At 44.4% G+C, this 23,809-nt stretch overlaps 2 protein-coding genes and 1 long non-coding RNA gene across 8 annotated transcripts in view; 1 reads left to right on the forward strand and 2 right to left on the reverse strand.

Moving 5' to 3' along the window:
• Positions 1-3,819, reverse strand: LOC112544169 (uncharacterized). The gene has a single exon (XM_075934127.2). It carries the CDS (start codon positions 3,244-3,246, stop codon positions 2,101-2,103), a length of 1,146 nt encoding a protein of 381 aa, XP_075790242.1. The 5' UTR covers positions 3,247-3,819; the 3' UTR covers positions 1-2,100.
• Positions 3,820-4,902: 1,083 nt separating this feature from the next.
• The window catches only part of LOC142830246 (uncharacterized), a 79,741-nt gene continuing 60,834 nt past the window's right edge, over positions 4,903-23,809 (forward strand). For 2 of the 3 annotated variants that reach the window (XR_016350122.1, XR_016350123.1), the window contains exon 1: positions 4,903-6,009. This is a non-coding gene — a long non-coding RNA (uncharacterized LOC142830246). The remainder of the gene's footprint in view (positions 6,010-23,809) is intronic. The other variant, XR_012905356.2, reaches the window with a different exon arrangement.
• The window catches only part of DIP2A (DIP2 acetate--CoA ligase A), a 146,359-nt gene continuing 143,093 nt past the window's right edge, over positions 20,544-23,809 (reverse strand). For all 4 annotated transcript variants that reach the window (XM_089779985.1, XM_089779986.1, XM_075934130.2 and 1 more), the window contains one exon: positions 20,544-22,459. In XM_089779985.1, the coding sequence (XP_089636111.1) occupies positions 22,207-22,459 (253 nt within the window). In that variant the 3' untranslated portion in view covers positions 20,544-22,206. The remainder of the gene's footprint in view (positions 22,460-23,809) is intronic.

Genomic DNA, 23,809 nt, shown 5'->3' on the forward strand with positions numbered 1-23,809 from the left:
GTCATTTATACTGGTTATTTTAATAGGCGCATTGAAGTACAAAAAGATAAACTCTACTTGTATGGCACTGCTGTATACAGGACTGCAGATATATCCCAGAGAGTCGGGTCGCTCTCAAAGACCATATCAGCTCACAACAGAATGAATCAAAAATCTTAGCAAAAGTTTGCATGATACCTTACCATGACAATAAATGCTGACATATTAGTTCTATTTGTCCGTTTGAATACTGCAAGTGTACAATTCTGCAATATAAAAATAGCAGGTCTGAGAAACTTTTTTTGTACCTCAGTACATCCACTGTACAGTAAATTCTGAAGACAAGTCAGTGGAGTCTTTCATCAGTTTTGTTAACTGCAAATGTGCTATTCAACTGAATTCAGTTCCTCCTCGGTATAATTTACCTGACTCAATTCTCTGATATATTTACAATGTATAAGTTTTCATTCCTACTACAACAGTATGTTTTTGGCCTAACACCAGGGAGTTGTGAGTATGCAGTAGAGAACCATTCTAAATATATCCTTAAAGTGCAAAATACGCATTTTCACACAATGGCATAAAGATATACCCAAGTCTGAAAAAGTCCATGTGCTCAACATAAAAAATAAGGAACGTGCATTGAAACATGCTCAAAGTATGGAAACAATTATTTCCTTTTTTCCCTTAACATGTGACTGAGTAAACATTTGAAATAGGTTCTATAATAGTGTTGCTAAAGTGATTTAAAGCTTACAAGAATTTAGGATAAAGCACTGATTTCAGGAGAGCTATGATTTGATAAAGGCACCATATTCTTTCCTGTTATTTTAGTTCACTTAAAAATATGTTTACTACTCCTCAGAATCCACAGACTGTTAACTTGATTTGACGGTGGACACTAACCAAAGACAACAATACATTAATAGTACAGGTTGAACCTCTCTAGTTCGGTACTCTCTGGTTCAGCAACATCCATCGTCGGGCATGATTTTAGTTAGCAGGGTGTCTTCTTATCATGGGTGTGGCCACCATTTTTCCCACAGTCCCATAAAGTTTGTTTACAACCACAAGTCCTGGCTCTCAGGGTTCTGTGCTATTTATTTAGCTCTACTTTACTCCAAATATCTTCTAAGAGCCCAGCAAGCCATGGAAGTGTAAGTTATATTGCTAGACAATATTAACCTCTCGAAGTTCAGCAAATTCTCTGGACCAGCACAGGCCAGGTCCCAAGGTTGCCGGACTAGAGAGGTTCAAATAAGGATGCAGATTAGAATTTCTTTCCAACAACACATTTCTTATATTGAAAAGATTAATAAACACCCCCCCCCCCCCCGTTTCAGCTGTGATGCAAAATGTTTTGGAAGTTCAAAGTTGCTCAAATTAATCTGAATGACAAATTCTGCCTACTTGCCTTATTTATTTTTTGAAATGATGAATAAAAACTGATCTTCAGGATGACACAGTAAGACCTGCAGTTCTTCATATTTCACTCAAGACCCCAAGTAATGCTTGGATACTGAGCAGAACTTTGTGATAATTCCTTGGGAAAGTAAGAAAGTCTCAGACACTATTTTCTAGATATTTACAGTGTTTTAGAAACAAATTGCACTTCACAAGTTAAAACCTCAATCTTTCCCAACCCAATTGCTGGTATCAGTGTAAGCCAAAAATTGGACTCCAATTTGTGCAACAATGTCACTACATTAATCTTCACCCAAGTGTATCTCAATTTGCTTTTTGCATGCAAAAACTCATCCTTCCCCTTTTTAAAAAACATTCCCTATAAAACTGTACATTTTGGCTGGCTGACTGCTAACCCTTACCACTCTAGCTTAGAAAAGACAGCCTACCTATTTAAAATAAAACAGTAAGGATGAACTTTGTGAAACTATCGTAATCATGTAACATTTTGAATACAACAGATTGTATGGTGCACTGAGAGACTTGGTGTGAGTACGAAAATTGTTTGCATTGCACTTTTAGAATTCCACTTCAGAATGTTTTCTTGAAAAACACTGGTGACACACAGAGGTTTTTATTTGACAGAAATGAACTCCGCCACTCTTTCCTCCCTATTTGTGATGGTATTAGTGATTGTTACTGTTTTCCATCTTGATGCTACTCTCTGTCAGGCTGATGTTGTTCCGGGCTGTCATCTTGTTGCTGCTGTTTCTGCTCTTGTCTTTTCTTTTCAGCCAGTGCTTTCGCCCTTGTCGTCATTGCTCTGGGCCTGATGTTGCACCTCTCTTCATCCTGCTGGTGCTTTTTACAATGTTTCTCAAATGTAGACATTTTGGCATAAGTCCGGTTGCAAACCATGCAATGATATGGCCGCTCCCCACTGTGTGTTCTCATATGAAGCTGGAGATATGAGGATCTAGAAAATGTTCGGCTACAAACAGAACAACGGTGAGGCTCGCGGGCTTCATGTGTTTTTAGGTGCTGCTTCAGAGAGGAGGCCTGCTTAAAGGCCTTACTGCACGTGGTACATTTGAAATTCCTCTCCCCAGACTCAAGAAGTTGATGTGACATAAGGTGAGCAGAGGAACGGAAGTTCTTCCCACACTTGTCACATTTGTAGGGCCTCTCCCCAGTGTGAAGGCGGACATGCAGTATCAGTCCTGCCTTCTGTGTGAAGGCCTTCTCACACTGGGTGCATTTGAAAGGTCTCTCCCCTGTGTGGACACGTCGGTGAGTCTTCAGGTGTGAGGCACGCCCGAAGTTCTTCCCACAGTCCTCACATTTGAAAGGCTTTTCCCCCGTGTGGATTGCTTTGTGCCTCACAAGGTGTGAGGACTGAAGAAAGAGCTTCCCGCACACATTGCACTTGTACTTCCTCTCGCCGGTGTGGGAGCGCAGGTGCAGCGCGAGGTGGGAGGAGGAGATGAATTTCTTGCTGCAGAGGGGACAGGTGTGGGGCCGCTCGCCGGTGTGAATGCGCTTGTGCAGGACCAGGCCGGAGGACAGCGCAAAGGTCTTGCCGCACATGGGACAGGTGTAGGGCTTCTCTCCCGTGTGCACACGCTGGTGCTTGACCAGCGCCGAGGCGTGCGCGAAGGCCTTTCCGCACAGCTCGCAGCGGTGGGGCCGCTCCGCCGCGTGGGACACCCCGTGCAGCGCCAGAGCGCCCGGCTGGGCGAACGCGCGGCCGCACTCGGGGCACTTGAAGGGCCGGCTCACGAGGGCGGGCTCGCCGCGCGCGCTGCTCGCGGGCAGGGGGCACGTCACGGAGCCGCCGGGCCCCGAGAGCCGTTGAGCCGCCATCCTCGCGGGGGGGGGGGGTCACGAGCCCGCGGCCCCGCCCCCTCGGCTCCGCCAAACCCGGCCGGCCTCACGGGGGCCGCTCGCCAAGGCCTGGGCGGGAGGGCACCCAGGACCGGCGCGCCCCACAACCGCTATTACCCGGCAGCGGCAGCTTCCCGCACTCGCCCCCATGACCCGGAAATGATCGCCACGGCCCGGAAGCGCAACATGGCATCCCGGCACTGCGCCTATGGAGTGGGCGGGGTCACGCGAAGGAGAAGGCGGTGCACATGACGTAAGACTCTGTCGGATGTACCTGAAGCTTCTGGAATTTGTGAAACACGCATGCGGAGTCCGGTTTGAGGCGCGTGTCGTCATTAGCTGTGTTTTCTACGGTAGCCCATAGAGCCCAAGGCAGAGCGCGTGACGCTGCCACGTCATCTGGGTAACGTCTCGCGGCAGCACGCGGCAGACGCTTGTTCTCGCCTCGCAGGTGGCGCGAGGGATTGCGACCATCCCGCTAAACGCCTTCGGCCCGCCTCGCGCCCCAAACCGCCCCCAGCCGCAAAACCCGCTCCCTCCCCCCCACACCGCCTCGCGCCCCTAACCGCTCGCTCGGCCCCTCCCCCACACCGCCTCGCGCCCCTAACCGCCCCCAGCCCCAAAACCCGCTCCCTCCCCCCCCACACCGCCTCGCGCCCCTAACCGCTCGCTCGGCCCCTCCCTCCCCCCCAACCCCCCCCAGCCCCAAAACCCGCTCCCTCCCCCCCCACACCGCCTCGCGCCCCTAACCGCTCGCTCGGCCCCTCCCCCACACCGCCTCGCGCCCCTAACCGCCCCCAGCCCCAAAACCCGCTCCCTCCCCCCCCACACCGCCTCGCGCCCCTAACCGCTCGCTCGGCCCCTCCCCCACACCGCCTCGCGCCCCTAACCGCCCCCAGCCCCAAAACCGGCTCCCCCCCCCCCACACCGCCTCACGCCCCTAACCGCTCGCTCGGCCCCTCCCCCACACCGCCTCGCGCCCCTAACCGCCCCCAGCCCCAAAACCCGCTCCCTCCCCCCCCACACCGCCTCACGCCCCTAACCGCTCGCTCGGCCCCTCCCCCACACCGCCTCGCGCCCCTAACCGCCCCCAGCCCCAAAACCCGCTCCCTCCCCCCCCACACCGCCTCGCGCCCCTAACCGCTCGCTCGGCCCCTCCCCCACACCGCCTCGCGCCCCTAACCGCCCCCAGCCCCAGCCCCTCCCCCCCCACCCGCCTCACGCCCCTAACCGCTCGCTCGGCCCCTCCCCCACACCGCCTCGCGCCCCTAACCGCCCCCAGCCCCAAAACCCGCTCCCTCCCCCCCCCCCCCCCACACCGCCTCACGCCCCTAACCGCTCGCTCGGCCCCTCCCCCACACCGCCTCGCGCCCCTAACCGCCCCCAGCCCCAAAACCCGCTCCCTCCCCCCCCACACCGCCTCACGCCCCTAACCGCTCGCTCGGCCCCTCCCCCACACCGCCTCGCGCCCCTAACCGCCCCCAGCCCCAAAACCCGCTCCCTCCCCCCCCACACCGCCTCGCCCCCACTGCCCCCAGCCCCAAAACCCGCTCCCTCCCCCCCACACCGCCTCGCGCCCCTAACCGCTCGCTCGGCCCCTCCCTGCCCCAAAACACCGCCTCACGCCCCAAACTGCCCCCTCAGCCCCTCCCTTCCCCACACCGCCTCATGCCCCAAACCGCTCCCTCAGCCCCCCCCCCCCCCCCATACCGCCTCGCGCCTCAGGCCTTCCCCACCAGCCCCACAGCCCGAGGCCTCCACTCCCTGGCATGAGGCAGAGCCCAGCGCCATTTACACCGCTCTGCCCCAGCCCAGGCCGCCTGCCCACATCCAGCCAGAGCCCGTCCCCCAAACGCCACCCCCCAGAGCCTGGGGGGGGACCACTGCTCTCCGCAGCAACCCCCCCCCCCCGGGTGTCTTCCTCTCCTTCCGCAGGGCCACGCGCTCCCTGTGCCAGCCCACCCTGGCCCATGGTGATTCGGAAGGGGCTAGGACCCCCCCCCCCAGCCGCCCTGCTCCAAGCCACATGCTGGACAGCCACCAGCTTGCCTCAGGTGCTGGGCTGCCTGCAGGAGAGCTGCACAGATCGACGTTAGCTTTTAACCCACTTGGAAATCTGGCCCTGTCTACTAGGGGAGCCCACCAGATCTCCCTGCCTGTCCCCACCACACTGGCCCCCAAGCTGCTGTCAACTCCCCACATAATCCAACACTACACAAGCTCACCACACTCTGCATACTATTCCATAGCCTGCTTTGACCCCACCCTGTCATCTTGCCATGCTGCTCTGCAACCTACCCTGTCACATTAACTCACCCTGTAACTGTGCACCACACACCTTGCCCTAACCCTGCCCTAATGCCTTGTAGCCTGACATACCCCTGTCATATTACCTGCTGTGAATATTACCATATCACTTGGTCACCAACCCTGCCCCCTTTCCCCATTGTAATCCTGTCATGGCACCCTATAGCTGCTCAATATCCATAATCTGATGAGTAGCTGATCCACTTCCCAGCTAAGGTTGCATTCTCCATTAGCCCAGCTGTATCCATGCTGGTGCTGGGGTGAGGAGAGGAGAAGGGGTTAGTTGTGGTGCTCAGGAGTTTGATGAAGCCCAGATCCACATAGCAAGGTCAAGCTAACCAGCTACTAAGGAGACCAAGACTGATCTTTGCCATATGAAGACGGAGCAGAGCCACCAGCGCGGACAGCACTAATCTGCATTGCAGAACACTAATGGTAAGCACTTGAAGTGGTTTGCATTTAATCATAAGAGGGATGGTATATGCCAGTGGTTTTCAAACTTTTTTCTCAGGACTTAGTTGTATAAAATTATTGATGCCCATGACCCAACATAATTTGACTGAAGTGTGGGCTCTGGAGTGTGGCTAAGAATGAGAGCTCCAGCTTTAGGGGTTAGTCAGGAAGCGCTTACCTTGAGCAGCTCCCAGTCAGTGGTGCTAAGACCAGCTTCTTCCCTGTTCTAGCACTTCTGAGCATGCTGAGCCCAGAAGCAGCCAGTAGCAGATTCTAGCCAATGGGAGTGCAGAGCTAGTGTTCAGGGGAGGAGCAATGCACAGAGCCCTGTGCGCTCTTCTATCCCCTGCCCTCACCTAGGAGCTGGGCCTGCTGCTGGCTGCTTCTGGGGTGCTGCACAGTCTGCAGTGCCAGGACAGGCAAGAAGCCTGCCTTAGAACCTCCACTGATCACTCTGTAGTGAAGAGACCCAGTGTCTGATATTCCGCGACCAAGCACTGGGTTGCGACCCTGTAGACTGGAAACTGCTGGTCTATGCTGCCTTAATTATGTCTAAGTGCATGGGGATGAACTAGAGGATATCTCAAGATCACTTCCAGTACTGCCTTTCTGTGATATACAAATGAAAGTATTTGCTTTGAAAAGCTAATTTAAATGTGGCCGAATAAGCTGTAGCTTACATACTATTTATACTCTTAATTCTGCATTTTAATCACTAAAAAAGGGATGCTGTTCCTAAGTATAAACAGTATACTTCTTATATACAGTCTGATGGAAAAGTTTCCATAATTTTGAAGACAGCAGAATGTGTAAACATTGAAAAACCATGTGTCATTGGAGACTTTGTACATTCCTGGTCACATATGGGATATGTCCTCTAATCTACTATAAACTAATGTTGTCTTTGCTGTGCCTAAATCTGGAGGAAATCCATATCCGCATAACTGAATGCAGCAATCATGGAAAAACTGCAGAAGGGTTTTTTGTCTTTGAATACAGCTCACAATGGTTTGTTAAAGAGAAATGGTAACAGGCAGTATGACTTTTAAAAAGTTTATTATATTTTTAAATGTACAGATCACTTCATGTTTAAAAAAAATGCCAGCATCCACTCATCACAGCTAAACAATTTTGATAACTCTGGCATCATGCTGTAATCAATTTGCTTTCCATAATTGTCCTGCCACCACCATGGCCATTCCATAAGCCAGGGGTTCCTAAACTTTTTGACGTGGGGACCAGTAAATCCATTCACGAGCTTTTGGAGGACCGGTAACATTCATTTGCATATTTGCATATTCATTAAGCAAATGATGAATATTCAAGTAAGTTGTTTCTGGTCCTTCCAAAGCCCTCAGTGCCAGCATTAGCAAAGCTTTTGATACAGACACCTACAGTATTCTTGCCAGCAAGTTAAGGGAATATTGATTGGATAAATGGACTGTAAGATAGATAGAAAGCTGGTTAGATCAGGGTTTCCCAAACTTTTTCTTTAGTTGGAACCCTTTTTTTTAGTACTGTTTTTTGCAGCCCAAAAATATAAAAGCATATAAAAAAAGAATGAAAAAGGAATACATTTTCAGTGTTTCACCTGGCTGCATCCTCCACCCAGTCTGAGCCAGGGCTTGGGGGACTGGCGCCGCATGGGCACTCCAGGAGGCGGGAGCAGGAGCAGATTGGGGGTAGAGTATCTGGCTAGGAGGAATAAAAAACAGGACTATGTAGCACTTTAAAGACTAACAAGATGGTTTATTAGATGATGAGCTTTCGCGGGCCAGACCCACTTCCTCAGATCAAATTGTGGAAGGAAATAGGCATGACCATATATACCAAAGGAATACAATCAAAAAAGTGAACACACACAAAAAGGACAAATCAAATTTCAGAACAGAGGGAGGATGAGGGAGGGGAGGTAAATGTCTGTGAGCTAATGATATTAGAGGTGATAAGTGGGGAAGCTATCTTTGTAATTGGTAAGGTAATTAGCATCCTTGTTAAGACCCCGGCGTAAAGTGTCAAATTTAAGCATGAATGACAGTTCAGAGGTTTCTCTTTCAAGTCTGGTGTTAAAATGCCTTTGAAGCAGTATACAGGTAATCAAGTCGTTGAGACAATGCCCTTTCTGGTTGAAATGGCAAGAAACTTTTTTCTTTATGATACTGTCTGATATCCGTTTTGTGTGCATTGATTCTTATAGAATCATAGAGCTGGAAGAGACCTCAGAAGGTCATCAAGTCGAGCCCCCTGCTCTAGGCAGGACCAATCCCAACTAAATCAACCTGGCAGGGCTTTGTCAAGCCGAGACAAACACCTTTAGGGATGGAGACTCCACTACTTCCCTAGGTAACCCAGTGCTTCATCACCCTCCTAGTGAAATAGTTTTTCCTAATATCCAACCTGGACCTCTCCCACCACAACTTGAGACCATTACTCCTTGTGCTGCCATCTGTCACTACTGAGAACAGCCTCTCTCCATCCTCTTTGAAACCTCCCTTCAGGAAGTTGAAGGCTGCTATCAAATCCCCCCTCACTCTTCACTTCTGCACACTAAACAGACCCAACTCCCTCAGCCTCTCCTCATAAGTCATATGCTCCAGCCCCCTAATCATTTTGGTTGCCCTCCGCTGGACCCTCTCCAATGCATCCACATCCTTTTTGTAGTGGGGGGACCCAGAACTGGACACAGTACTCCAGAGTCTTTGGCGAAGCGTCTGAGATGTTTGTCCAGTGTACATAGCAGACGGACACTTTACTTTAAGATAAAGTAAAAATCTTAAATGAGCCAAAGTGTTCCATAGAATATTTATGAATAGTAATTCCATGCTCCAATAAGAATATAACTGTAGGGATATATTATTGACTGCCTGATCAGGACAATGAAATGTTAAGGGAGATTAGAGAGGCTATCAAATTTAAAAAACTCAATAATAGCGGGGGATTTCAACTATTCCCATATTGACTGGGTACAGGTCACCTCAGGAGGGATGTAGAGATAAAATTTCTTGATGTTAAATAACTGCTTCTTGGAGCAGCTAGTTCTCGAACCCACAAGGGGAGAGGCTATTCTTGATTTAGTCCTAAGTAGAGCGCAGGATCTGGTTCAAGAGGTAAATATAACTGGACTGCTTGGAAATAGTGACCATAATGTAATAAAATTTAACATCCCTGTAGTGGGAAAAGCCCCTCATCAGCCCAACACTGTGGCATTTAATTGCAGAAAGGGGAACTACACAAAAATAAGGAACTTAAACAGAAATTAAAAGGTACAGTGACAAAAGTAAAATCTCTGCAAGATGCATGGAAACATTTCAAAGACACCATAATAGAGGCCCAATTTAAATGCACAGCCCAAATTTAAAAAGCACAATAAGAGAACCAAAAAAGTGCCACCGTAGCTTAACAACCAGGTAAAAGAAGCAGTAACAGATAAAAAGATAGCTTTTAAAAAGTAGAAGTCAGATCCTAGTGAGGAAAATAGAAAGGACCATAAACCGTGTCAAATTAAGAGTAAAAATATAATAAGAAAAGCCCAAAAGGAGTTTGAAGAACAGCTAGCCAAAAACTCAAAAAGTAATAGTGAAATGTTTTTAAAGTACATCAGAAGCAGGAAGCTGGCTAAACAACCATTGAGGCCCTTAGACAATCGAGATGCTAAAGGAGCTCTCAAAGATGATAAAGTCATAGTAGAGAAGCTAAATGAATTGTTTGCTTCAGTCTTCATGGATGTTGGGGAGATTCCCAAACCTTAGCCATTCTTAGGTGACAAATCTGAGGAATTGTCCCAGATTGAGGTGTCATTAGAAGAGGTTTTGGAACAAATTGATAAACTTAACAGTAACATGTAACCAGGACCAGATGGCATTCACCCAGGAGTTCTGAAAGAACTCAAATGGGAAATTACAAAACTATTAACTGTGGTTTGTAACCTATCCTTTAAAGCAGCTTCTGTATGTAATGATTGGAAGGTAGCTAACGTGACACCAATATTTAAAAAGGGTTCTGCAGGTGATCTTGGCAATTACAGACCGGTAAGTCTAACATCAGTCCCGGGCAAATTAGTTGAAACTATAGTAAAGAATAAAATTGTCAGACACATGGATGAATATAATTTATTGGCAGAAGTCAGTATGGTTTCTGTAAAGGGAAATCATGCCTTACTAATCTGCTAGAGTTCTTTGAGGGGGTCAACAAATATGTGGACAAGGGGGATCCAGTGGATGTAGTATACTTAGATTTCCAGGAAGCCTTTGACAAGGTACCTCACCAAAAACTCTTAAGTAAAGTAAGTTGTCATGGGATAAGAGGGAAGGTCCTGTTATGGATTGATAACTGGTTAAAAGACAGGAAACAAAGGGTAGGAATAAATGGTAAGTTTTCTGAGTGGAGAGGGGTAATTAGTGGGGTCCCCCAAGACCTGGGACCCATCCTATTCAACTTATTTATAAATGATCTAGAGAAAGGGGTAAACAGTGAGGTGGCAACATTTGCAGATGATACCAAACTGCTCAAGATAATTAAGACCAGAGCAGACTGTGAAGAGCTTCAAAAAGATCTCCCCAGACTAAGTGATTGGGCAACAAAATGGCAAATGAAATTTAATGTTGATAAATGTAAAGTAATGCACATTGGTAAAAAGAATCCCAATAATATATACAATATGATGGGGACTAATTTGGCTACAAGTACTCAAGAGAGATCTTGGAGTCATTGTGGATAGTTCTCTGAAAACATCAACTTAGTGTGCAGTGGCAGTGAAAAAAGCAAATAGAATGTTAGAAGTCATTAAAAAAGAGATAGAGAATAAGACAGAAAATATCTTATTGCCTCTATATAAAACCAAGGTAAGCCCACATCTTGAGTACTGCGTAGAGATGTGGTCAACTCATCTGAAAAAAGATACATTGGCATTGGAAAAGGTTCAGAAAAGGGCAACAAAAACAATTAGGCGTTTAGAATGGGTCGCATATGAAGAGAGATTAAAAAGACTTGAATTTTTTACCTTAGAAAAGAGGAGACTTAGGAGGGATAGGATAGAGGTCTATAAAATCATGACTGATGTGGAAAAAGTGAATAAGGAAAAGTTATTTACTTATTCCCACTACATAAGAACTAGGGGTCACCAAATGAAATTAATAGGCAGCAGGTTTAAAACAAAAGGAAGTTTTTCTTTACTCAGTGCACAGTCTGTGCAACTCCTTGCCCAAGGATGCGGTGAAGGCTAGGATTTTAACAGGGTTCAAAAAAGCATTAGATAGATTCATGGAGGTTAGGTTCATCAATGGCTATTAGCCAGGATGGTTAGGAATGGCATCCCTAGCCCCTGTTTCTTTGGAAGTGGTAGGGATCATGTGAGGATTACCTGTTGTGATCCCTCCCTTTGGGGCATCTGGTGTTGGCAACTGTCAGCAGACAGGATACTGAGCTAGATGGACCTTTGGTCTAAACCAGTATGGCTGTTCTTATGTTTATGTTCTAACACAGAGGTGGCCAACCAGTTAGAGACGAAGAGCCAAAATAGTGGAGGATAGAGTGCGATGAGCCATGTATTATGTATTTATTTTTATATATCTATATATAGAACGATAGATAGATATAGTACACAAAATGTAGTGATAAAAATAACATTACAGCTTGTTTTGGACAAAAACCAATAAAAAAAGTCTCTAGTCACTTAAATTCATGGCCAGTCCATAGATCTTCAAAGAACTTGACAAGGAACAATCATCAATTTAAAAACAAACAAACTCTTTAAAAATACAGTAATATTCTCTCTCAAAAAAAGCATCCCCAGCATGTATTTTAAATTTAACACTACTGACCTATTATGTCCTGTGCGTTTTTAAAATTAAAACTGAAATGAGAAATAAACTAGTACAATTTGAAGTTCCTGTCCCAGACTGCAAATGAGAGAGGTTAAAAAACAATAAGGGAGAAACTCATATCTCTGAATGATTGCTTCAGCCTGGCAAACAATAGCCTTTGGATTTTCTTTAAAGAAACACAGTGTAAACCAGATACATGCTGATTCTTTTTTTGCCCTTGAATTTAAATATGACATCTGTGTTGGCTGCCTTATTCTGAATCCACAAAGACTTTGAGTTTAAGGTGCGTCAGCCCCTCCACCTCAATACCCCTCCCCTCCTCCAGAGCCAGGCACTCCCAGGCCTTCCCCCCTCCCCGCTCTAATCGAATCTTCCTCCCCCTCCCGCAGAGCCAAGCACACATCCCCACTCTAACCCAGTCTCCCTCCTCTCCCCCAGAGCCAGGTACCCCCGACCCCACCCCCCACTCTAAAAATCCAATGTCCCTCCCTTTCCCTCCCCCAGAGCCAGGCACTCCTAGCCCCCCCGCTCTAACCCAATGCCCCCAGTCTCCCCCCCAGCTCTAACCTAATGCCTGGGTCCTGGAACCACAGCTGTGAGCAGGCTCTGGGATGCCGTGCGCAGAGCAGCCGGCCTGAGCAGTCCGGGCACACGGCTCAGGAACAGCAGGAGCTGCATTTTTTTAATCAAAGATTTGCATGCAGCTCGAGAGCCGCATGTTGGCCACCCCTGTTCTAACATATCCATTGCTACAATGATCAGCATTCCTTTACAACACCCCTTTCAAGATCCATGAATTGTACACATGTGGTCTATTTCATCTGGTCTACTAAGGCTGTCTACACTGGCAGGGTCTTGCGCAAGAATATCTTGCGCATGACATCTTGCACAATAACCCTTACGCAAGAACACGTCCATGCTGCCGTGTGCTTTTGCGCAAGAGCATCCATGGCAGTGTGGACTCTCCTTTGTGCAAGAAAGCTCTGATGGCCATTTTAGCCATAGGGCTTTCTTGCATAAGAAACCCCTGCTGCACGTCCACACTGCCGTCTTGCTCAAGAGAGCGTACACTTGTTAGAAAAGAGTGTAGATCTTGTGCAAGAAGCCCTCTCTTACCACGCTTTACTGTAACTCTTCTTGCACAAGAGTGGGCAGGCAGTGTGGCTGCTCTGCAGAAGAACGGCTGTTCTTGCACAAGAACCCGCCAGTGTAGACATAGCCTAAATGTCCCAAGTAGCAAACATGTGGGTGAAACCAAACAGTCAGTACACTTTTGAGTAAATTCATTCAGGAAAATAATGGTTGTCGTACCTCGGTACCTTCGGTGGTCTGGACTGTCAGTGTCCATGTTGTCTGGTCAGGGTTGTTCTGGCGCGCTCCTGACAGGACCTCTACTCTGTTGTTAAACTCTCGGCTGCGTGCGTAACAATCAGTACTCCCTTTATCTAGAGTGTTAGACCCCGTGCACTTGGGTCAACACAAGAGATCTCTGAGAGGCCCCGGAAACGACAGATTCAGGCAAGGTTTGAAATCAGTCGAGCAGGTTTATTGTCAAATGCGGAGCTCTACCAGTTGGTAACAGAGATCAGTACAATGTTACACCACTGAGCATTATGGCCCGCGTTGACAAGGTACCAACACCGGGTAGGTCTGTTGCCATATAACAGATATTAACAGCAGTTAGTCAAAGTTAAGCTACTGTGCACTCTGTAAGTTTAGGCAATGACACCTGCCGTTCAGGAGCCTAGTGCGCCCCCCCCCAAGGTCAGCCGGAGAGCACCCTCTGCAGTGTCCTTTTATAGACAGGTACAAACAACTTACATCATTTCTTTATGTACCAGGTTACCACCCTCTGTTGCCTAATTACCACCCCTCCCTTTATGGAAGGGGGGCTTACTTACTATCCTTCATGACGTTAGTTCCGACCTGGTCCTGAACCTAGGTCGATATGTGCTTTAGTTTTTAGGGAGTTTTTGTACCAAAACATTTCTTCTTAAGATGTTCCAATACTCCCCTTTGGCTTACAGTCTGTACCCAGTACCTCCCTGTGTCCTTCCATGCTCGACCTAACTTACACAATCACACAATTTATCAATAGGGCCTCTTTCTTGGCTCCTGTTACTGAACCAAAATCTTGCTCACTAGATTGCAGGTTTGTGGCTGTTTTCATGTTATAGGCCTCTATTTAGGCCTGCTGACTCCATGTTACTGACCTCAACTTACTACAATGGTCAAAAACACCGTCATGTGCCGACAAACACTTTTCATAAATTAAATCCTCTCTATCTGACCTACGAGTCATCCTCAAAGGAAATCTGCACACTTTCAAAACACACACCTGGTTCTTAAATTCATCATTTGGCTGAACACTAAAATCATTTTATTAAGACAATCTGTAATCCTCTACCACCAACCACCAGCAGCCTTTTTCCAGCCCCACCTTTTCCTTCTGCCCTAGTATTGGAAGGGTGTTAACAAGATACCTCATGTTGAGTGGTCTCTTGAAATGTATTAAGGACGTACGTTAAACAGTCTGTGCCATCTTATGTTTAGTTGAGAGGGATTTGGAGCAATCAAATTTTTTAATTGCTCCGCTCCAGCACAAATAGTGACTGCTTCAGCTCCGCTCTGACTCTGCTCTGCGCTCCGACTTAAATTAATTTTTAGCTAAATAAAGTGTATACTGTAATTTTGAAAAAACATTTTTATTCAGTTTTAAATCAATTTAAATGTCATCAACGATACAAACTAGAATCATTCATAATTCAATCTGTAAAAAATTATTGCAGCAATCGAGTCGTCTTTCATAGCCTGCCTCAGATCATTTAAAATTAACTTTAAAGCCAAAAACAGTCACTCTACACTAGGTTGAGCTGTTGGCATGCTCAAAGCAATTCTACAGGCAGACTGAATGCAGTATGGGTAGCTGTGAATGGCCTCAAAAACAGACTTAACTTTTAGCCTACCAATAGACTCCATCGCCTCACAATCTTCCCGAAAGTTTCTCTCGAATAATGCTTCATTACAATTATGAAGCGCAGAAACTCGGTGGCATCTTTCTTGTTTATCCAATTCCTTTTCGAAGTCGTCATCTTCTGAAGAATTGGTGCTTGAATTATCTCCATTTCCCTGTGATGGTTGACGACGTCTCAGGGATGGACGCTCGAACAAGTTCAGAGTGGAGACGGAAGTTTGAGAACAGCCTTCTATTTCTGAAGGATGTGAACATTCTGAAACCGCAGAGTCGATTGTTGATGACTCCTTTTGTTGTCTTTCGTTTTTTTCAACCTCTTTTGCCGAGTTCAAATGTAGCAATAGATTTTATTTTTCGAGTCGTTGAGCAATATCGAGGAGCCCTTCCTTTGCCTTTGGTATTTCCCTTGAGGTAAGAAGAATCCGATACCGTGGGTCAACAAACTCCAGCAAGGAAATGAATATTGTCAAAAAGCTTCTCTTCACGTTTCTGCATGGAGGATAGAATTCCTTCTGCAATTTGTCCACCATTTTCTTGCAAGAATTTTGACAGTTTTCTCCATTCCTTCATTAAAACTCCCGGGTTACATCGACAACTTGAAGATTCACGGTTGTTTGGTTTGGCTTTGCCAAGAGGTCTCACAGGTTCTTCACTTTGTCCAATTCAGCCTTTGTTAACTTGAGTTCTCTTGTTCCAGCAGCAGCCACTTGTTCACAGTAAGGTTGAAAAACAAGAAGCCGATCAATCATCGCAAATGTTGAACCCCAGCGAGTCAGAGTATCCAATGATTAATTACCCCATGTAGATCAAGCAGAACACTTTCAATACTTGGGGTTCATAGTTTGACAACGACTTGTCAAATTTTTGCCAGAAATTTCTTTGCATGTTCTTTGTTCAGTCCATCCCAGATTGCCAACTGAAGAGCGTGAATAATGCACCTCATCAGTTGGACTTTTGAATCGCCCTCATGAAGGCATGTTGGAAGTATGAGGCTAGGGTCATTAACCCATTGCGCAGCAGCATCCATGCTGAGTTCTATTTCATCCATTCCTTTAGTTCCTTCATCAGGCAAAATAGCTACAGTTCTGTCCACATTCCTGTTCTCAGAAGTAGAAATGGTTTCATTGTCCTCGCTGAAATTTTTGACGGCACACACCATGATTGCTGAATTGTCAATGCAAATGCTCAGCACTTGCATTTCACTGATCCCAAATTTTTCTAAAATAGCTTTTACTTGACTTTTCATGTAGGAAGAATTGTGACACTCTTCAGTGTCGATTATGTCCAAGGTTTTTACCAAAGCTTTATCTTTTCCTTCTTTGTAGTACTGAGCATTGATTGCAAGGAAATTTCTGTTTCCATGGGTTGCTGCATCCATTTTCAGGTAGCACAATTTTTGTTCCAAAGCTTTCTTGAGCTCTTCGCAACCAGACTCAGCTGTGCTGACAACTAACTGACAAACTGCATCGTGCCCCATCGAAATGCCAAGCTGCTGACCCTTTTCACCTCCAATTTTTTGGAATCCTTTGTTCTTTAGCCTGAAGGTAGTGGGCGGTGTTGAACTCAAGCAAACCATTTCCATCAGCCCTTCACGGAAAATATTGGCATCGATGGTGACTGTAACCCTTGAGGACTTCAAATATGAGTCAAGTTTTGTTTGCTCAATTTTGGGTTTCTTTTCAGATGAAGCTCTGCAAAAAAATCTTTTCTCCAGGAGTTTTCAAAGAGCCAGATGAATGTTGTTTAGCTGCATCAGCTTTCTGTTTTGCCTCATCTTCCTGGTCCTTTTTTGTAACCAAAGCTGCATAATTTTCAAGATGGTTACATTTTACATGCTGCCAAAGGTTGAAACTTTTTACAGCACTTGCTTCACTTGTCTTGAAGCTACATGGTTTGAGCTCGCCATTCACTTCCTTTTCCACCTTGCACATTGCCGATTTCTTCTTTGCTTTTCCCAAAAGCCCAAATTTGGGCTTTTCAAATTCAAAAGTAAAGATGTCATTGAGATCCTTTTCCGTAAATCGGCTATCAATCATGGGGGGCAGATTTGATTTTTTTGTTGAAGCCATTGACAAATCGTCTTGTGCTGCTACCGCATCCAAATGTTTCTTGTTATGATCTTGGAAAAGAAATGAACAAAAGCATTGCTTTACATTTTTTTATAATGTAGCTGCTTGTGATATCTTAACCATTTAAGGTATTTCGAATTTATTTAGGATTTTCTGGACAAAAATGATCGGATTTTCTTTTTACACAAAATTATTATTAAAGTATATTTTAATATTTTAACATGTTTCTTGCAGTTTTAATGCAGTAAAAAGTATTTTTAATATACATAATTAATATAAATTTATTCATAAGTTGCAAGTTAGTTTTTCTTACGAAATTTTGCGGTAAAAATATTCAAAATATTTTCCAAGCTTTTAATTACTCAAAAATGCTTTAATATAGATATATCAATGAAATTAGGTATATGCCATAGCATTAGGACATGCTATTGCTATTCTACAACATTGATTGTTGGGAAGTAACGAGGCTACACATTACAAGGTTGAAAATAAACACATACTAATCTAACTAACTAATCTACGCGAGTACGTACTCAACACCAGTTCAGCCTGTCTGCTTCAGGGATCACGATTTTAGATTCTGCTCAGTATTTAAATAACCATCCTTCACAGGGCTGAAGTCACTTTTTAAATGTTTATAGCCCTTTGGTTGGTCTTTCAAGCATGTTCTGGACTACTCTTATCTGACATCTGTTGTCTTACTGGCTCCACTAACAAACCAATATAATAAATATTTCATTAGCCTCATACAAGGAGAGGTTACTTACCTTGTACCGTAATTGGAATTCTTTGAGATGTGTCCCCTTTGCATCTGTGCCCCAGGATGGAGGTGTATGGAGGAAAGGGGTTGGCCTTCTGCCACCACTCTTGTTTCTTCTTAACCACAGAAGTCTTGCCCAAGAACGAGTCAGAGGGGAAGAGGAGATGATAGCGTGGAGCACTCACAAGACACAAAGATAAAAAAAGCTGTCCACTGCTGACCTCCATGCTCCCTGCTTTCGAATTGTATAGAGCCCCGGGAGGGCTTCATGCTGGGCTCTCTCATTCAGTCGGGGGGAGGGGAGGGCGTCACTTCAGCTATGGCCTGTTTGGTTAATTGCCTCCCTTCTTCCCTCTGACCAAGGCTAGGGACACTATTCCTACCCATCCTGGCCAATAGCCACTGATGGACCTAACTTCCACGAATTTATCTAGTTCTTTCTTGAACCCTGTTAAAGTCCTGGTCTTCACAACCTCCTCTGGCAAGTAGTACCCCAGGTTGACTGTGTGTGGTGTGAAGAAAAACTTCCTTTTGTTTGTTTTAAGCTTGCTACCTATTAATTTAATTTGATGACCCCTAGTTCTTATGTTGTGGGAACAAGTAAATAACTTTTCCTTATTCACTTTTTCTACACTTGTCATGATTTTATAGACCTCTATTCTATCCCCCCTTAGTCTCCTCTTTTCTAAGCTAAAAAGTCCCAGTCTTTTTAATCTGTCTTCATATGGGACCCATTCCAAAGCCCTTATCATTTTTGTTGTCCTTTTCTGAACCTTTTCCAGTGCCAAAATATTTCTTTTTTGAGATGAAGCGACCACATCTGTACGCAATATTCAAGATGTGGGCATACCATGGTTTTAGAGAGGCACTAAAATGTTCTCCGTCTTATTCTCCAACCCTTTTATGATTCCTAACATTGTTTGCTTTTTTGACTGCCACTGCACAGTGAGTGGATGTTTTCAGAGAACTATCCACAGTGACTCCAAGATCTCTCTCGAGTAGTTATAGCTAAATTAGTCCCTATCATATTGTATGTATCGTTGTTTAATCTAATTTTAAATATCCCTACTTCAAACACATTTTGGCTTTTCTTATTATATTTTTACACTTAATTTGGCAGAGTTTATTTCTATTAGCCTCACTAGTATTTAACTTCCACTTCTTAAATAATGCCTTTTTCTCTCTCGCTGTTTCTTTTACTTGGTTAAGACAAGCCATGGTGGCACTTTTATGGTTCTCTTACAGTGTTTTTTAATTTGGAGTATACATCACAGGGTCTTAATTTCAAGTTTTATTCATTATGCTACTTTATATAAGCAATAACACATCTCAGCATGTGTGGATTGGGGGAATGGGGTGACCCAGTAAGTTCCAGTTCTTGTCACAGAGTTCAGAATATCCATTCTCCATCTTCACATTGACATCTGGCCACAGGAGTCCATGTGATCTCCATTGCTAAATTATGCTGATTTTTTTTCAAGTCAATTTTCTACATACTGGGTCTATCTGAAACACTTTTATGTCAAAACAGACATGATTTGGAATGTGAAAGCTATTTTTCTGTCACCATGGGTGGTCAAAACTTCTCAGATCCAAGAGATGTGAGTATTTGCCATAGAGATTTAAACTTGCCATCTATTAGAATTCTCTCATTTTCCTTTTCCTACTTGGTGACTTTGGAAATTAATGAATCTCTGATATGTCATAATTCAGAGTTGATAATAATAGGCTTGGGAAGGCACTACAGAACTGTGTTAATATATACTGCTACAGTCATAAATAGTATTCAGCTGTGTACCTCTGGTGTGTGATCTTACCAGAACTTTTCACTACACAAGATTGGTCCGGGACACTGCACGAATGGAAAATCTATAAGGAAAGTGCCGGGATTTAGTAGATGACTTTGTTCCCTTGAAGAAAATACTTCAGATCCCACAATGAGGCTTTTTTCCCCCATGAGGCTTTCACATCTTGGTCTAAAGAGAGTCTGCCCTCTATCCCCCTCCTCTGATTTCCCAGCTCACCTGCCACAGGGAGAGGCTTTGTAGCACATCCAGTGCTCCTTTCCTCCCTCCAAATCTAGTTTACGTCTCAGAATGGTAACTTTACCTCACTCCTCCTGACAGCAGCCGCCAGACTTCTCACTTAAGCTCTGGTCTAGCATTTTGAGTGCGCACCTTGGGACTTGCTCCTTTGGCCGCTCAAGAGCAGAGGAGTGCCAGAGAGGAACCCAACTGGCAGTGGCTGGTTTTCTTCCTTCTCCTGCAGCACTCACACAGAAGGGGAAGAACTACTCTGATGGCTGCTGCCCACTGCAGTGATTGTGTCTCAAACATGTGGGTGTAGACATACCATTAAAATCTAAGCAAGTACTGTTTTAAGTAGGGATGTTAGCAAGTAGTAGACTATCCAATAAGCTTATACTTATCGGGGAATCGACTGGAGTATCAACTACTCACTCCCCGACCCCCTACTGCCTCAGAGTGACTTTCTATATACAGGCAGTCCCCGGGTTACATGGATCCGACTTACATCGGATCCCTACTTACAAACGGGGTGAGGCAACCCCGCACTAGCTGCTTCCCCCCAGCAGACCAGGGAGACGCGAAGCTAGCGCCCCCCCCCCCCCCAGCAGACACCTCAGCTTGAGAATAAAGGACTGAGGGAAGTGAGGTGTGGGAGAATAAAACTGAGCTCTGGAGAAGTGTTTGGCTAGAGTTTCCCCTACAATATGTACCAGTTCTGACTTACATACAAATTCAACTTAAGAACAAACCTACATTCCCTATCTTGTACGTAACCTGGGGACTGCCTGTAGAAGGTAGTTCACTCTCTCTTTGGATATTAAGTTATGACAACTTTTAACATTTGACAAATCAATTTTCTAGTAGTCATTTTCAAATTTTAATGTGCTTTTTAAAATCTTACTTTACAAGGCAACTTATCTCACTGTCACCAATATATCAATACAAAAATCTTACAATGTTTTATTTGCTATAAAACTACAACATTAAAACTGGGGTTAAATAGTTCTTTCCTTTTGCCCACTGTTTTATTACAAGGATGTTCATTAGTCCATTGCTAAGACTGCTGTATTTAATTCAAATAATAAGTTACACAATTCTGTACATAATTACAACAGAGTCAAATTAGAATTCAAGGTATGTATCTTTGTAGTACTCCACAGTCAAACACCATGAGGGAAAAGAACTACAGTATATGAGAGCCTTTTTTTGGAAGTCATTTGGTGTCCTTATGTCAGGGAACTGACATCCAGATTTCTTAGGCACTGATCCAGGCAACTAGGCCTTGCAGTAAAACCTGTCTATTTCAACAAACTCATCCATTTTTTTTAAAGCACATAGCCACATGATCTGTTTGCCATATAAAAATAACTGTTGGCTAAAGTCATGCCTCTCTTCAGACCTTGGAAGCAGCTGAGTGATTTTACATTCTCTCTCTCAATTAGATTCACTGCAATGTTAGATCAGGCAGAAATGTCAAAAGCTTGATCATGTTGGACTCAACCAAACGGATATTTTAGTTTGAACAAAAAAAGTTTAACAACTAAAAGATGAAAGTTTACACTAAGGCAGATCTAGCTATTTCCATGCTGAGATCATTCTCTCTCAACTTTTAGTTTAGGATACTTGGTGAATAATGTGCTAGGAGATCATGCTTTCAAGGCATTTACACTAATGATTCTGATTCTTTTTGCTGTGGAATGAAAAAACTGTTCAAAAGTTGGCATTCTTCAGGGTAATAATTAACAGCTTAGCAAATCTGCTTGTTTTCATAGTGCTGTTTAATATGAAATTATGAAAAAGAAAGCAAGCAAGCCTCCTGTATATCAAATAAGTTTAAAACCAGATACTATTTTTTTCTTTCTACAACAGTTTATAGCATTTCAGAATCCAGTATGGCACTATGAGTAACCTTGTTAAAGAACCAATACTCAGTTTTGCTTGGTATTAAAAGGCTGAATAACGGTATCATTTTAAACACAGAATCTAGGATTGGAGTGATTTTTTTTCTGAATGTGCTGAGTAATAATAAAAATCTGGCTCTGCATTTTTAATCTGAAACACGTGCAAAAGCCTCACAGTACAGTAGAGGACAAGGTAAATATACAAAAAAATCATGAACGTTATGTGCCAATGTAGTTACCACATGTCAAACCAGAATAGGGAGGGAAACTTCAGAGGATGGCTAGTCACAACTTTCCTCACCAAGAATTGTCTTCAGCTGGTGTTATCTCCTCACCCCAGTTTTTATGTAGTGCATTAAGATACTGACATTCGTAAGTATTCTAAAAAATTTTTCCTTGACAGTTTCTAATAAATTTCCTTCAAGAATTCCAGTAATTTCTCAGTCCTAATGGAGGAGTTGTAATAGTTATAATGCATTTATGAAAGCCAGTGCTGAGAGAGCAGTTCCATGAAGACTGGCACCTCCTTTTTTATAACATTTTCAAGAGTTTAAAAGAATTGAAACAAGCTTATTTCAGAAAGGCTCTAGATTTTGGTGCTTCAGCATCAGTGTTATTTTATGTTTTCACATGTTGTAGGCGACATAAATAGGATCCAATTGGTCAGCTAAAAATCCATCTCTCAAGTGCATTCGCTGCTTTTCACCACGAGAATTGATGGGAATAACTCCTGGGTCCACAATGACTACAACACCAACTATGAGATAATGTTCCTCCAGAACTACGTTTGTCACCAACGCCACCAAATCTAGGGCTTCTTGTTCTGAGCCTTCTAATTCCACAACCACAACCAGCAAGTTGGTCCATGTAAACACAGCACTGTTGGTAGAAAACAAGAATTAATTGTGTGTTTGGGGAAATAAAACTAGAATGAATAAAAAAAAGTTCCCAGAGACAGAGGCTAATTGGGAAAAAAACAACCCTGAGAAAATACTTGAGATACTCAACACAATAAATGTAAACAAGGTCACTCTGTTGATATGACATTAAGTATACAAAAAAGACAGATGTGGAAATTACAGTTGAACATAATCTGACTCTGCCATCTTGAGTGTTTTATTATTGTAGAAAGTAAAAGGTATTAAATCTCAAAGTTTATCTTTATTCTCCTATAAACATTATAAAGTGTCACTAAGATAACACGTGATCATGAATTTAATGATTACCCTGTAATTCATAAGTAGATGGTGACAGAGTTAAGCTTGACTGTTCAGCTTTAACTTTATTGTTTCTTGATTTCAAAGTATTTACAGTAATGTCTTTATTTTGCATTTAATGCATCCAAATTGTCCAAGGAACAAAAATAAAACTCTATTTTATAACAATTAACACCCTTAACAGGGTAACTGGTAGCTTAAATGAACCAGGCCCAGCTCTCCTGTTGCAGCCTAGTGTGCTCTAACTTGTTATAATGAGTAGGAGCTGCCCCAGCACATGGGATACAGCCCAAAGGGGAAGGCCAGAATCCTCAGAGGGAGAATCCAGAATCAGAGAGAGAAGAGCTGAAGGTATCTAGAACAGTAGAAGAGAGAGCTTGAAGGCAAGGCAGAAGTAGTGGAGGGCTCTGGCAAGAGGTGTTGTCACTTGAAAGGAGAAGCAGTGAACACTGGAGCCGGAGCCAGAGCCAGCCGGTGAAAGCTATAGGGAAGGGTCACTTAACTTCCCCAGGCCAGAGAGCCATAGTAAGAGAGGTCTGAGAGCTCTTTGAGCCGCAGAGCGCCACAGTATGCTAAAAGCTGAGGAGTGATGAAAGGGTGAGCCCCCTGATGTGGCCAGGCAAGAGCTGGAGCCTGGCTTGGCAAGAAACAGGGTAGAGAAACACCCCCAAGCTAGAGAAACTAGGGTGTGGAGAGAGATGCAGGGGCTGGGGTAGAGTGAAAGACTGGGATGAATGTATTGTTTGGACAGTGGTGGGACTTTTGTAATTAATCAATCCCATGGAGGGAAAATTTATACACTTCAGAAATTGTACTAAATGATCTCAGGAATCATGAAGAAAAACTGAGACAAGGAAGCACTTGCAGGGCTGCCTTGAGGCCACCAAAGGGGTGCCTGGGAGACCGTCACTAATTCAGACATTATCAGCTGACTATCTTTTAGACCAGACATGGGCAATAATTTTTGATGGGGGATCACTTAAAATTTTGGAAAGTGGTCAAGAGCTGCACT

This window comes from Pelodiscus sinensis, chromosome 7 (assembly GCF_052426305.1).
Source record: "Pelodiscus sinensis isolate ZL-2025 chromosome 7, ASM5242630v1, whole genome shotgun sequence".
NCBI lineage: Eukaryota > Metazoa > Chordata > Testudines > Trionychidae > Pelodiscus > Pelodiscus sinensis.